Source organism: Panthera onca, chromosome X, assembly GCF_046562875.1.
Source record: "Panthera onca isolate mPanOnc1 chromosome X, mPanOnc1 haplotype 2, whole genome shotgun sequence".
In the NCBI taxonomy this organism is placed as follows: domain Eukaryota; kingdom Metazoa; phylum Chordata; class Mammalia; order Carnivora; family Felidae; genus Panthera; species Panthera onca.
The window spans coordinates 87,213,787-87,229,578 of NC_138357.1; the positions used below are offsets into that span (position 1 = coordinate 87,213,787).

Here is a 15,792-nt window from a genome sequence, read left to right on the forward strand (position 1 = left end):
AACCCCATAACTGCTCCCTGAGGTAGTCTGGGCAGGCATTATCATTCCCGTTTTGCATGGGTAATCTCAAATTTGAGACAATGACTTGTTCAAAGTCATACAGTTGGTAACAGTCCATGGAGGGCTGGAACTGATGTCTTCCTGACTCCAAAGCCTGGGATCATTTTCGTTGCACTGCCATTCAGACTAATTTATTGAGCACTTAACTCTGTGCCAAGCACAGCACTAGGCCCTTTACAAGCATTAATCTTTGATCCCTAAATTGGAATTATCATTGCCATGTTACAGAGAAGTAGAAATTGCAGATGGGGGCCCTGGCTGGCTCAGTGGGAAGAGCATGCGACTCGATTTCGAGGGTTGTGAGTTTGAGCTCCACCTTGGGTACAGAGACTACTAAAAAAATAAATAATTTTTTAAATTGAGGATGGGGTGGATGTTAAATGACTTGTCAGGGATCACTCAGGAGGAGCAGAGCTACGATTAGCCTGTAGATCTCCAGCCGCTCTTTACCAGGAATTTTACCAACCCCATTGCGAGACGCTGGCTGGTGGACAGTGCTGGTTCCTAAACTTTTGCTCAATCCAGGTAAACTGTTTGGGGGGAGCGGTGTGCGGTGGGAAGGTTGTGCCGCGTTTGCGCACTAGCCACCGAGGCGGGGAGGTCAACTCGAGGGCGGGAGCGCAGTGGTGCCAAAGAGGGCGTGTTTGCTTCCCTAACACCCAAGGTCCCCACGATGCAGGTCTGTCCCGGGGTTGGCCAATCCGACGTTAGTGACGGCTTCTCTTAACCAATTACCGCAGAACTCGGCCTGTTGCCAGGGTGAAGCGGAGCCCGCCTCTCGGCAGGACAGGGATTTGCAGGTGGGTGGGACCGGAACTGACGCTTCAGGGGATTGCTATGCTCTGGGAGTGTTGGTATTTTCCAGTCAGTCCGGCTGACTGCGGCCAGGTTGGAAGCCTGGCAGGGAGTCGTTTTCAGATTGTCGCGCCTGGGGCCGGCCGCACTGTGCTGTCATAGTACCCCCGCCTGTGAGTCAGAGCCTCGGGGAGTGAAGAGCGCGACAGGACGGTCGAGGGAAGAAAGGCAAGGAACGAGAGTGCAGACTTTTGACTGAAATCTGAGACGGAGGGCACGGGAGGGCGATCGCTAGCTTCTGATTGGTCCGTGGGCATCATCGTAGACCCACGCAACTGCCTCGATTGGTTGGTGTCTGCAATTGTTTTGGCGGCGGCGAAGATTTTGCCCACGTACTTCCGAACGAGAGGCGGGACTGTGCCCTGGCGCGCGTGCGCAGCACCCCGGGGCCCCACCCTGTAGTTCAAGAACCTGCGAGGGGGCGGGGCAAAGAGGTGCTTGTTTTGGTTCTGTTTCCTTTGAAGCGGCAGGCCGGAACGAGCGAGCGTAGCAGTAAACTTGTTGGACTTGGAGAAAAGGCTACGACAAACTCGCCGCGGTGCCATCATCTAGGACTTCACATCCGGGTTCTCCTGCCCCGTGACCTGCGCGCCACCGACGGTTCTCGAACCGGTGCCTCAATCTCTTTATCCGGGTCCCGCCGATCCCGTCGTGCTTCGCGCACCAGAGTAGCCCCCTCATCCGGGTTCTATCCCAGCGTGCCTCGCGCCGGGTTTGCTGGGGGGTACTTGGCGGTGCCGCCATGACTATTCTCCCCAAAAAGAAGCCGCCGCCTCCCGACGCCGACCCCGCCAACGAACCGCCGCCGCCCGGGCCGCTGCCCCCGGCGCCGCGTCGCGGCGGGGGTGTGGGCGTGGGCGGCGGCGGCACGGGTGTGGGCGGTGGCGACCGCGACCGTGACTCGGGAGTCGTGGGGCCCCGTTCCCGGGCCTCACCACCGCCTCAGGGCCCGCTACCGGGGCCGCCGGGAGCGCTTCACCGCTGGGCGCTGGCCGTGCCGCCTGGCGCCGTGGCGGGTCCGCGACCACAGCAGGCCTCTCCTCCTCCTTGCGGGGGCCCTGTCGGTCCCGGCGGCGGTCCCGGCGACGCGCTGGGCTCAGCGGCGGCGGGTGTGGGCGCGGCGGGCGTGGTGGTGGGCGTGGGCGGAACCGTAGGCGTGGGAGGTTGCTGCTCCGGGCCGGGCCACAGCAAGCGGCGACGTCAAGCCCCCGGGGTCGGAGCGGTTGGCGGGGGCAGTCCGGAGCGTGAGGAGGTCGGCGCGGGTTACAACAGTGAGGACGAATACGAAGCGGCTGCAGCTCGCATCGAGGCTATGGACCCCGCAACCGTTGAGCAGGTATGGCTGGGGGTGATAGGTGAGTGGATGTGGTGGGTGGGATCCCCAGACTGGATAGGGACCCAAGGAAGGCTGTCTGAGGTCCCCCCCAAGGGACCTACGTCTTCTCCCGGGGCTTGGCATTCATTCTTCCCTGGTGGTAGGGGCCTAAGACACCCTCTTCCCTGCCCCCCACCAAGGACTTGAGGGTTAGAAGCCCCAGATAAGATGGCGGACTTAACGATGGAGTCCGTGGTCTCTTCTGGGACCCATAGCCATTATTCTGGGCCCTGAGACGTCCTCGTGTAGGGCCAGTAGGTAGGAATGCCACCTGAGAGGGGAGTCTCATGACTCCAGGGGATCTTGGTTTGTGTTCTGTGTCTTGAGATTTTCTTTCCTCTTGGAATAGGGTCTGAGATTTCTCCTCAGGGGAACACAAATAGGAGGTCCTATAGGATGGAAACCTTATACATTTTTGAGTGTCCCCAAGATATCTAAACCATTTTCGGGAGTTTGAGACAGTACATACAGGACAACCCCTCCCTTTACTTTTCAGGGGGAACAAAACACAGGACCATTCCAATGGATTCCAGCGACTTCCTTAAAGGTTCTAAGCCTTTTTTCAAGGGCCTAAGAATCCATCTCCTAGAATCAAGTATCTGACACACACAGATACATTCCCTTTAGAGAAGGGGATCTTCTAGCTTTTCTTCAGGGAAATAAAACGACTTTCATGGAGATAAGATTCTCTTCCCCTTGGGGACAAGCGCCAAAACTAACACTCATGGACCAGAAACTACTAGGGTACATGAGATTGATCCCTTTCCCAGGTGACAAGAGTCTGTGCTTCCTTTCAGTGGTCTGAGACCTCCTTGGGGACAAGAGTCTGAATTTCTCTCTAGGAGCTTAAGCTTTTTTTAAGTGATAGACCTTCAGCTCTTCTCTTACCCCACCTCCCCAGCCTGAGCCTTTCTTCAAGAAAATCAGCCTCACTGTTTTGGGTACTTGAGCCTAAGGTCCTCCTGCTTATGAACTGGGGCTTACAGAGACTGGGTCTGAAGCCTCTTCAGGAGATGGATTACCCCCCATCCACGGAGGTCCTTTCTCCTCAGGGATTGGTGTCTGAGTATTCTTGGGGGTCTGAGACACCCCCCCCCCCACACACACACAAACACAGGGATATGAGGTTCTTCTACCCTAATTATGAAAGACTGAAACATACTTTGGGTCCAAAAACGCCCCTTCTCCCCCTGAAACATGGATCTGAGCACCCCCTGCTCCAAGGGCCTGAGCTTTTTGTAAGGGATGTAAGATCCCTGCTTTGGGAACTGTAGCCTGATACCAGTCTTCAGGGGACATGGGCAGCATGGAGTCCTAGAGATGGACCTGAGATCTTCCCATGGATCAAGGGCCTGAGACCCATTGAGCCAAGGACACTTGAGCTTGTCCTCAAGGACAAGAGACCCATGAATACCCCAGTGACTGGTGTGTCTCTAGAAATGTGGTCTGGGCTTCTCTATTCAAGGAATTTAAGGATCTCTTCAGGAACAGGAGGACTCCTTCTACCTTAGGACTCGGAATTGAGCCCCAAGACCCTTTTCTTAGGGGCGTGGATAGGGAGTCCCTGGAAAATAGGGTCCCGAGTTTCCCTCTAACAGTTTAAACTTTCTTTCAGGTGCGTGAGACACCTTACCCACCTTAGGACCTGAGACGTGAGTCTGTCCTGAAAGTACCAATTGTCACCTCACTTTAGATAGCATAAGTATACCCGTTATAGGGGCCTTTGAGGGATTTTTTTGCTTTGGGGACTTGAGCTTCAGGCCATTTGTGAACTAAATTCCAAGAACTTTCTACTCCCCTTGGGAACATGGATAGGACAGGATTCTGAGGAAGAGGCTGAGCCTCTTCCTAGGGGCCTAAGATTCTCCTTAGGGACAAGAGATCATTTATCTTAAGGAGGGACCTGAGTCCCCCTTGGGTATGAGGTGCTCTCCCCCTCCCCACAACCAGGCAATCCTTTCTTACCAGGGAGAGGGACATGAGGTCCTCTCCAGTGTGGCCTGAGGCCTCCGCCATTGAACAGAAGGACCTGGGTGCTATATAGTCCTAAGAACCCCTTACCTGAGCTCTCACAGGCCAAGAAGATCTTCCTACTTTCTATGAGAAGGTTGCCAGGTACTGGGGACTTGGGGCTGAGGCCTCCCCTCAAGAACTAGGAGATAACTCTGAGTCTCTCCCTGACCCAGCTCTGTTTGCTTCTTGTTTCCAGGATTGGAAATATCCTGAGCTTTCTGAATTGCTTTCAACAAGCTTTTTTCTTCCTGGAGACATTCCCACTCAAGGGAAATTCTCTACCCATATTCCTATTCCCCTTGATTCATATAAATCTTTCTGCACTTCACAGGGGCCAGGGCCTTGTCTTGAGCCCCCTGTCCTTGATTCCTTTCTACCCTTTACTACTACAGGTAGAATAAATTGTCTGAGTCTACAGGGTCAGGGCCAGGAATTGTTTCTCTCCCTGATTGTAGTAGGCTGCCTTTCCTCCACAGAACTAGAGAATGCTACATCCCTGGTCCCAGGGACATAAAGGAAGAAAGTTGCGTGCTGACATGGTGACTAGAAAGACATCTCCTTACACCCCCTTTGCATCTTCTAGGCTGGGAGTCCCTCCCCCATACTTGTTCCCATAAGAACATGCGTGGAAGTAAAACTCTGTGGTTGCATGATGCCTTCCCAATGACGGGGAAGGCTTTTCCTGTCTTCACACTTCTTGGGACAAAAGGAGAATAAGATGCTTCTCCCTGCCTCACCTGGTCCAACTTGGGGCTTTCTGGGGATGAGAAGAGCGGAGATTCTTCCTGCGGTTCCAGTCTTTGTCCTGAACTATCACCTGGGGGCATTTATAGCCTTGGAAGCCCATTAGATCCCATGGAAAAGAGAGAAGTTGGTGAGAGGAAACCCAGATGGTGGATCCTTGTTCCGACTACTCAGACTTCCTGTCTGTTTGGATGCTGTGACTACCTCCGCTGATTTTAGGAGCCCTTTTGGCACCTTGGGGTCCTGGTGCTGGGGAGGTGGTGATGTTGGGGGTTTCTTTTCCAGGCATGGCTGCCTTACCGAGTCTACACTGTGAAAAGAATGACTTGTAAGTCTCCTGAGCTTGAGGACCCCTCAGAGCATTTTAAGAATGGGGTGTGCAATGCTGAGGTGGTCAGAGGTACTGGACCTGGCACTGTAGCCAGAGTACCTGGGTTCCTACTCTGACTCTGCTGGAGCTTTGCTGGATGAACCAGAATAGTTAGGTCTGTGTTCTCTGGGTCTCAGTTTCTTCATGGGTCAGGTAAGGAGCTGGTGAAGGGTCGTTTAGCTTTGGGATTTTAGGGAACTCAAACCGAAGCCCTCGGGACCTAGAGGTGACAGAGAATGGTGAGTGTCTTTTGAGGAAAAACTGGGTGCCTCTTCCTCTTTCCCTTGCCCGAGCTTGGTGGGCAGGACAAGTGTCTGTTCAGTGTGAGGTTTGGGGTTGGCAGGCAGTGATGTTTTATGTCCAGCTGTGTTATGGTGAATAGGCTTGGGGGTTGCCCGTCAAGGGGCCTATTGGATGGTGTAGAGGTAGGTTTGTGTGTGGAAAAACTGGGGGCTTTGGAGCTGGGCAGGCCTGAGTTCAAACCCTAGGGTCTCCTGCTTGGCTGTTTTATGGCTTCAGGCAAACTCTCAGCTTCCTTCCCCCCACCCCCAAGAGTCCACCCATGCCTGGGGTTATTGAGTGTAGGAGTGCCTGTCCACCTCAGAGCTTGGCTGATTTCTTCTCTTGCAGTTTCCCCAGGACAATCTAGGTTCTCCCTGGGAGGCTTTGTTAACAATCGAGCTTTGTTAGCAAAGACCCTTTGTTTGGCATCCAGGAACCAGCGGATTCCTTTGGCGGGGAGACAGAATCTTATAGCAGGAAGTGGTCCCTGCCTGGGCTTTCTGGGTTTGAGTTCTGTATCTTCAGGCAGTTCCCTTTTCTGGGCCTCAGTTTCTCCAGCCTTGAAATGGGTAATAATGAGGAGGGAGGTTGGACTCATTTCTGAGAAGCTGGTTGTAATCTCTTAATTCCCTGCTCCCCACTCCCCCTCCCCATTTTGAAAGTTTTGGGTAAGGCCCGTTGGCTTATGGGGGTGTGTTACGAAGTCTCATACAATATTTGGCTTCCTTCTCCTCTGCCATTGCTGTCGGCCCTTGGGTTTGTTTAATTTTAACGGCTTTATGGAGATAATTCACACACCGTAGAATTCACCAATTTAAAGTGTACAATTCAGTAGCTTTTAGTGTATTCAGAGTTGTGCACCCATCACCACGATCGATCAATTTTAGAACATTTCCATCACTTGCAAATGAAACTCTGCACCATCCCCAATTCCCAATCCCCCATCGCCTCCCAGCCCCAGCAACTACTAATCTACTTTTCATTTTGATTGATTCTTCTATTCTGAACAGTTCCTACAAATGGAATCCTACAATGTGAAATTCTTTGTATCTGGGTTTTTTCTCTTAGCATATTCTTTTCAAGGCTCATCCGTGTTGTAGTATGCAGCAGTACTTCATTTCTTTTTGTTGAAGAATGATAGAATCTTCATTTTTTTAACCCAGCCCCTCTCCCCTTGCCCCCTCAGTGGCCCAGCAGTAGGTTTGGGGCCTTGCTCCTTTCCCCATTCCTTCACCCTGGAGAGCTTGTGTTGCTCCTTAGAGAGCAGTGCGCCTCTGTTTTTCATTGGATGGGTTGCCTGTGTTTTGCCCATGGAGTTGAGCCAGTGTTCCTGGGTGATTTGGGGGGAGAGAGGGGTGGTCTTGGCATCAGACTTGCTGGGACAGAGCTGTGAAGGCCAGAATACTAAACACCTCTTGGCCACAGGCTCTGGGAAGACATCTGCCCAAGAGCTGCCACTGCTGCTGCCATCTTCCCCTGCCCCCTCTGTCTTCAGTGGCAGCTCATTCATTGATAGGCAGGATCAGTAGCTTCCCATACTGGGAGGGGGAGTTCCAAGCCTCTGCTGCCTTCATTCTAATCCTCTCCCTGGGGGAATGCTAGAGAGGTAGATCCTGCAGGACGGGAACCATGCCATATAGCCTCATGGCTCACACTAGGGAGTGCTACAAATGGGTTGTATTAGTTTCCTGTGGCTGTTGTGACAAATTACCACAAACTGAGTGGTTTAGAACAACAGAAATGTATTCTCTCACAGTTCTGGAAGCCAGAAGTCCAAAACCAGTTTCACTGGGCCAAAATCTAAGTGTTGGCAGGGCCACACTTGCTGCAGAGGCTCTAAGGAGAATCCAGTATTCTTCCAGCTTCTGGTGGCTGCCGGTGTTCTTTGGTTTGTGATCACATCACTCCAGCCTCTGCCTGATTTCATACTGTCCTCTCTGTTTATGTGTGGTGTCCTCTCTGTGTCAGGTCTTTCTCACACTTGTGATTGCATTTAGGTCCTACCTGAATACTCCCAAGGTAATCTCCCCATCTCAAGACCCCTAACTTAATCACACCCCAAAGACCCTTTTTCCTTACAAAGTACCATTTACAGGTTTCAGGTTTATGGCCTCTGATATCTGTGGGTGGTCATCATTCAGGTTACTATAGAGGTATTCCAGGGGAAGAAGGAAACCCATTAAGTGTTATTCTGCTAGGTAAAGTCATGTAATATTGGAGTCTGCCCAGTAACCCTATTATTGGGAAGCTTGTTATCCTATTTCACAGATTGGAATACTGTGGAGTTTTTAGAGTGGTTCATCACATGGCTAGTAATTGGTGGAGCTGGATTGGAACCTAGATTACTTGGGTCCCACAGTCTGCTTCAACTTTTTAAAAAAATTTTTTTTAATGTTTTTATTTATTTTTGAAGGAGAGAGAGACAGAGCATGAGTGGGGGAGGAGCAGAGAGAGAGGGAGCCATAGAATTTGAAGCAGGCTCCAGGCTCTAAGCTGTCAGCACAGAGTCCGATGTGGGGCTTGAACTCACGAACTGTGAGATCATGACCTGAGCCGAAGTCGGACGCTTAACTGACTGAGCCACCCAGGGGCCCCTGCTTCAACTTCTTTTGGGCCTTTGGACCAGTAGGTTGCAGAGTCTTGCTCCTGGGATCCCCTGATGTCAGAGAACTTTGTCTAGTCCCCTTATGGAGGCTCAGAGATGTGGGAGGGACTCACTGACAGGCTCAGCAGTGGCCTTGTAAGATTCATGGTCTGGACTTGACTTTCTCAGGCTAGAGCATTGTAACTTAAACTTACCAATGGCAGGACTAGCCCCCGCCCCTCCCCCCCACCAGCATTTTTTTCCTGGGCCACTTTCCTAAACAGTTCCCAAGTTGGCATCTTTCTCAGAGGCTCCTGTCCAGCTGTGGGAAGGAGGAGACTATGCTAGAGGCTCCTGGGACTCTTCATCTCTTTCTGGAGCCCAGGACAATGATGTCCTATTTTCTCTCCCCAAAGGGAAAGGCACGGTTTTAGCCAGAGCCTAAGCCCTTAAGGCTGCTGATGCTAAAGCCAATGGGTAGGTAGTGGTCTGGCCTCCAGATTCAGGCCTCCTTCAATTTTAGGGACAAACCAGGATTTTCCTAGAATAGGCTGCCAGGTATGTCTCCACACTGTGGCTCATGAGGCCTCCCCTGTTACCTCTATACTAGCCTTTGCTGGTGCCCAAACCCCAGCTCTTTTGCCTCTGTCAAATGAGGTTAATGCTCACTGGCAGCTGGACTGTGATAAGAACAATTAAGTGAAGTTACTTTTTGCATCAGGCACCTGGTGAGGGGCAGGCATTTGGCTAATATGAGTTCATCTTTCTTCCTGGCCCCGCCCTGCTTACCTGCATAGTCCTACCCAGGACTTGAGCTGTGCTGGAGTCATTGCTGGGCCTTTGGCATCCCTGGTGCTCTGTGGCAGAAGTGACTTTTTAAAATTAGTTTATTTAAGTAATCTCAACACGCAACGTGGGGCTCAAACTCACAATCCCAAGACCCAAGAGTCACATGCTTCTTCAACAGAGCCAGCCAGGTGTCCCCAGAAGTGATTTCTTATCCAGTTAACAAGCATTTCTGGAGGTCTTTATGTTTTGATCCTTTAGTCAGCTGGCACCTCTATTCAAGTGCCAGCCTTAATTACTGGCCAGGTCCCTTCCTCTGTGTTTCATAGCACTGTGTGTTCAACTCTTTCACTGCCCTGCTCACACTGTGTGTGGTCATTCCCTGTCCCCACCCCCCCCCCCCAGCAATTTGTGAATTTATCGAAAGTAGAGACCAAGTCTGATTAATTTCTCTGTCCTCATTGCCAGCCTTAATACAGACAGGGTCTGACTTAGCAGCTGCCTGGTAAACTTTTGTTGGATGAATAAGTAGGGGCCCCTCTCGTCCTCTTTGATCACCTTGATCTCATCTCCCCCCACTCCCTCCCCACACACACTTGAGGGCAGGAGGTTGCTGTGTGCCCTTCTTTTTAAGAACTTTTCTTTCTGTCCAGTCTGCGCCTTTAGTCATAGTTGTAGCTTCCCTGCTGGTGACCCCTGGCTAGAGCAGGCACCATGGTATTGGGATATGACTGTCCCTGCAGGACAGGGATGGACTTGGGGGAACTGGCTGGAGTGTACTAGTCCACAGTCTCTTGGTTGTGGACAGGCACCTGGTTGTTGGAGTGTTGTGCTCAAATAAGAGTCTTTGTGCTGTCTATGGGAACCCATTAAGGGCTTCCAGGTACCTTTGTCATCTCTGGAAAGCTGGTAACACCTTCTCGGGGTGTGGGCCCTAATGGTGGGGCTGCTGGGCATCCCTTTGTCACCCCCATCTTCATCCCTTACTGTCCAGCCACTCACCTGGGACTCTCTGAGGGCCTCAGTTGTGCATCATCTCTGGGCCAGTCTCCACTCTTCTGTGACTGGTGACTTAGGTTATTTACAAAGCCTTTTCAGGTCTTGAAGCTCCTCTGAGCTTCTTGACAGCTCCATCAGGTAGATCACATATCCCCTGTTTGATAGGAAACTGAGGCTTGGTGAATTCAGGTAGCTTACCTGAAATCATGCAGTGAGTGAGTGGCAGAGCTGGGATTGGAATGCAGAGCTTTTGGCTTCCAGACTTTGTACTTCCTATTCTGCTGGGAATTTTGCTCACTTGAGCTGGGGAAAAGTGGCCTGTAGAGTAATGATCCCCTCTGTCTAGTGATCATTAGCCATATACTATAAATCCCTGGTCAGGGTGGTGTCCCGAAGGAGCAGGCTTGGTACTTCTGGTCCTTAGCCTGGATGATAGGTAAGGCTGGTTTCTTCTGGTGGCCACCAGAGGGCGTAAGGGGCCTGGGAAAGGCCTGCTGCTTCTAGTTTTGTTTTGAAATGGAAAATATGTTCTAAGTGACCCGTGGACATTATTATTTTTTATTTTTTTTAATGTTTGTTTATTCTTGCAAGAGAGACAAAGCATGAGTGGGGGAGGGGCAGAGAGAGAAAGGGAGGCACAGAATTTGAAGCAGGCTCCAGACTCTGAGCTGTCAGCACAGAGCCTGACGGGCTTGAACTCATGGACTGTGAAATCATGACCTGAGCCAAAGTCGGATGCTTAACCGACTAAGCCACCAGGCCCCCCTATTTTTTTAGTAGACAATATTTTAGAGCACTTTCAGGTTCACAGAAAAACTGAACAAAAGAGGGTTAAATGTCTAACTTCGGCTCAGGTCATGATCTCACGGTTCATGAGTTCGAGCCCCGTGTTGGGCTCTGTGCTGACAGCTCAGAGCCTGGAGTCTGCTTCAGATTCTGTGTCTCCCTTTCTGCCTCTCCCCTGCTCATTCTCTGTCTCCCTCTCTCTCAAACATTGAAAAAAAATTTTAAAAAAACTGAACAAAAGAGTTCTCATATTGAACAGGCAGTTCCCATATATCCCCTGCCCTCACACATGCATAACCTCCCCCATTATTAACATCCCCCACCAGAGTGGTGCATTTGTTACAATCAGTGTCCATGTAGGACACATCATAAACACCCAAAGTCCACAGTTTACATTAGGTTTCACCCTTGGTGTTGTACATTCTATGGATTTGGACAAATGAATAATGATACATAACCACTTTTTTTAAGTTATATTTTATTTGAGAGGGAGAGAAAGCATGAGCCAGGGAGGGGCAGAGAGAGAGGGAGAGAGAAATAATCCCAAGCAGGCTCCACACTGTTGGCATAGAGCCCGTTGCAGGGCTTGAACTCACGAACCATGAGATTATGACCTGGGCCAAAGTCAGATGCTTAACCAACTGAGCCACCCAGGTGCCCTGACACATACCCACTTATAAAGTACCATACAGAGTAGTTTCACTGCCCTAAATACCCTCTTTTCTGCCTATTCATCTACTTTTTTTTAGAGAGGGTGTGCTTATGTGAGCAAGGGAGAGGGGCAGAAGGAGAGAGAGATTTGTTTTTTAAGTTTATTTTTTTTAATTTTTATTTATTTTTTAAATTTACATCTAAGTTAGCATATAGTGCAACAACGATTTCAGGAGTAGATTCCTTAATGCCCCTTACCCATATGAGGACTTTAAGATGCAAAACAGATGAATATAAGGGAAGGGAAGCAAAAATAATATAAAAACAGGGGGAGGGACAAACAGAGGGTTAAGTTTATTTATTTCTTGAGACACAGAGAGTGAACAGGGGAGGGGCAGAGAGAGAGGGAAATAGAATCCCAAGCAGGCTCCATGCTGTAAGCACAGGGCTCGATCCCACAAACTGAGATCATGACCTGAGCCAAAACCAAGAGTCAGATGTTTAACCAACTGAGCCACCCAGGCGCTCATCCATTATTATTTTTTAAGTCTGAAAATAACACATTTGTCTAGGCACACTAAACCTGAACCTTTGGGGTCAGATGTGCTTTGGAATTTAGAGAAATTTCAGAATTTAGAAAAATCACCTGATGTATATACTATGTGTTTGGTAACACCTCTGGTGGAGTCTGTGGCAGTACCTCATGAACACCTGAATGTTTCTGCATGGCAATGTTTGAATATTTACCTCCAAGTGGGAGATAAATAAGTTCTCGCCAGCTCAGGTCAGGTTATGATGGCAGATGAATTAGAGGAAGACTTCTGGTTTTCAAAGCTTTTTGAGTTTTGGAATTTTGGACAAGGGATTGCATACTTCTCTTGAAGACGGTCAAAATCACCTGTAATGCCAACTTTTAGGGGTATTTTCTTGGATGGTTTTCCCAACTTTTACATGTTTGTATACTTATATGTATAGTCACATGTATGTATGTTAAACTTGTTCAATTGTAAGTGAAATCCTACCTTGCATGCATTTTGCCTTATACAAAGGCAAAATGGGATCTAGGCTCTTGCCAGTTACTCCCTCCTCCATATCTTCCCTACCCTAAGTGACTAGAGGGTCCCCAGGTGAAACTCCTTGAGGTAAAGCCAGGTTCTCTGCTGCCCCCTACCTCCAGGTACTTGCTGGGTCAGGGCCTCCGGCTGCCTATGGGAAGGCCAAGCATTGGATTCCCAACATGGTCAGCAGGGGTCCGTCAGAAAGCAGATGAGGCCCTTCTGGGAGCAAGTCTTCTGTTCACACGATGACCAGTTCCCTAAAAGAAAGGGTCTCCTCTTCCTTTGCATGCATAGAGTGTCAAACAGGGCTGGGAGTTTGACCCTGACATTTAGCTAGGCCCTTCGGGAATTGGAGGGCAGGGCCATGGGGAGGGGGTACAGGTCTTTCCTGTTGCTGACCTCCACCTCTTCCCTCCAGCAGGAGCACTGGTTTGAAAAGGCCCTGAGGGACAAGAAGGGCTTCATCATCAAGCAGATGAAGGAGGACGGCGCCTGTCTCTTCCGGGCTGTAGGTGAGTCTCTGCCTCAGCCTTCAAGGGCCTAGCAATGCCCCTGAGCTACTTCTAATTTTTAGGAGTAATCCCTAAGATAGGGTTGAGGGTAGAGTTTACTGGTCTTTTCAGGACTCCAGGCCCCAGCTTCAAATTAGTATCTGGCCTCTAGCCTTTGGTCATGAGGCAGTGTGGTGGCACGGAAGTAATAATAACAGTAATAGTGATAAAGAAAATAACAATGCTTGGTGACAGATTGCACTGTCCGCCACTAAAGGAAACCCTTTTTAATTCTCCCCCAGGCTAGGTAAGTGTAGGGACTGTCGTGGTTTCCATTTGTCAGATGAGAAAAGCAGCTTAGAGCAGGGGAGTGACCTGCCCAGGATCAGGTAGTACATAGTAGAGTCGGGGGTCTCTGGGTCAGGTTAGTCTGAGGCCCATGCTCTTAACCACAGCATACTGCTGTCACCCTGGGACCATGGAATTTTTTTAAACTTACACAGAAGTAGAATAGTGAATTCTCATGTACCCATCATTCATCTTCAAAATAGTCATCAACACATGGCCAGCCTTGTTTTATCACTCTCTTGCCCACTTTTTTTTCACTCTCCTGAAGCAAGAGTATTTTTAAAGCAAAACCCCAACATTGGATCATTTCATATGTTAAATACTTAAGTATGTTTCTCTGGCAGATAAGGATTCTTTCTTTCTGTTTTTTCCTAACATAACCAAAGTGTTATTATCCTACCTAACAACATTCATAATTCCTTAATGCCATCAACTGTCCAGTCTGAGCAGTATCTTTGAGCTCCCTCTGGCTCTGAACCTGTGACTCAATAGGCAGTTGTAAGGCCCTGTGCTAGTGTCCGGGGAAATTGGGGAACGTGATCTGACCCTTCCATTGGGGCTCTGATAATCTACCAGGAAGAAGGGCTCTCTGATAGCAGCTTTCAGCTAGGAGTCAGAAGCGCTATCTTCTAGTTCTGGCCCTGATTCAAAAACTTATATTTCCCCATCTGTTAAATGGTACTGATTCTAAAGGACTCCTTGAATCCCTACAAGGTCTGCTATCCTCTCTGTGGCTAGCCCTCATGAGTACTGGTGGGCTGGACTGACTCAGGCTCCACTTTTGGCTGTGCCACTGATTCTTGGTGTGAACTTGGGCAACCAGTTCTTTTTGCTTGAGCCTACTTCCAAGGCTGTAACAGGAGGCTGAGAGACCCAGTGTTACAATGGATAAATGAGATTACTTCAGTAAATCCCTTTAGTGCCTGACAGTAGGCCCTCGGAACAGTAGCATTGGTAAAGCCTGAATGCTGTTTTTGGTGGTGTCTCACAGCCACAAATGTTTGTTGAATGGGTGGAAGAAGTTTACATGGGATGAGTGCTTGCCTGCCAGTTCTACCAAGGGGAAGAGGTCCAGGCAGTGGTCTGTGCTGGCCTGGGAAAATCCCAGTCCTCCTCCCCCTGTGGCTCAAGTCTGTGTTCTCCTGGAATGTTTCCTAGAGAAAGTGCTGGGTTTGGGGGCATCTTGGACCAAGGAAGGCAAAGAAAGAATAGGTGGGGGCCTTTTAGGTGCTAGGCCCTGTGCTGAAACCTCAGGCGAGATGTGGGATAAACAGGGCTACTGGTGGAGTGAATGTAAGAGAATGTAGCTGGGTATACTTTGTCTCAGGCAGTCTTTGAGGCAGATCTTGGGGCTAGTAACGACCTGGTTTATGTAGTAACCCATATCAACAGCAACATTTTCACGTATGTCCATCTAGCTGACCTCGGCAAACACCCTCTGACACCACACCACACTCCCCCTGCCCCCACCCCAGGCCTTCCAGTAAAGGGCCTGAGCTTATAGGAAGAGCTGACCGTAGCAGGTTGAAGGCCTTTCCCTATCAGCACTATGGCTACCCATTTCCCCCAACTGAGCTGCCCTTGGCTTTTCTCTGTAAAACCTCAGAAGCCCCATGGCCTCTCTCTAGAAGTACATGGCCCCTGGGTCTCCAGGCCTCATCTGGAAGTTTCCCTGCAGCAGAGTGCACAGGACATGTGCCCGAGAAAGGGACTTTGTCCTCCAGCTTTCTGCTGCCCCTCTGCTTCCAGCCTGGCTTGTACAGGGACAGGTGGTAGTTGCCCTGAGCTCTGGTGAGAAGGCCTTATAGCTCCTGACTTCCTGCTATGCATTGAATAGTGGAAGGAGCACATCACTGAGGGTTGGAGTTGGAGGGGGATTGCACACACAGAGACCACTCTGTTGTTTGTTGACCCTAACTGTTTTGTTTGCTGGCACTCAGCTTGGTGCTTCGGATTCACCTGCAAAATTGGGATCATTATTACATGAGACGTGTGAGAAGGTTGAGGCTCAGGAAAGGGAAATAACACACTCAGGGTCATTAGTGGTAGAGCTGGCATGGGGGCCCAGAGGTATCCCAAGGACACATTCTTTCTATGACCCTGGGAAAGCCCTGCCTTCTCAGCTCTGCTTCTCTACCCTCTGTTTTACCTCTGCAGTCCAGGTGTCCGTACTGTAAACCAGTATTCACTGCTCTCTCCCACTACTCCCTGTTGGGGACTTGTAAGCATCAGTGAAGGCTTGGGTGGAGTAGAAGTAGAAGTCTGAGTTCCTGCGGTGTCCGGTGGCCCACCCTGCCCCTGCTATGTTCAGATAACCTCCCCCTGGAAACATGAGTCTGTCTCTCTCCTCCTTCCCTCTCCCCACATGGCTTTGACTCAGCAAAAACCTC

The 15,792-nt window shown here is 50.1% G+C and overlaps 1 protein-coding gene across 7 annotated transcripts in view; it reads left to right on the forward strand.

Moving 5' to 3' along the window:
• Positions 1-884: 884 nt before the first annotated feature.
• The window catches only part of OTUD5 (OTU deubiquitinase 5), a 28,086-nt gene continuing 13,178 nt past the window's right edge, over positions 885-15,792 (forward strand). The window contains exons 1-3 of one of the 7 annotated variants that reach the window (XM_081793895.1): positions 885-2,251; positions 2,787-2,837; positions 12,982-13,075. In XM_081793895.1, the coding sequence (XP_081650021.1) occupies positions 1,658-2,251; positions 2,787-2,837; positions 12,982-13,075 (739 nt within the window). In that variant the 5' untranslated portion in view covers positions 885-1,657. The remainder of the gene's footprint in view (positions 2,252-2,786; positions 2,838-12,981; positions 13,076-15,792) is intronic. The other 6 variants (XM_081793892.1, XM_081793894.1, XM_081793893.1 and 3 more) reach the window with 6 other exon arrangements.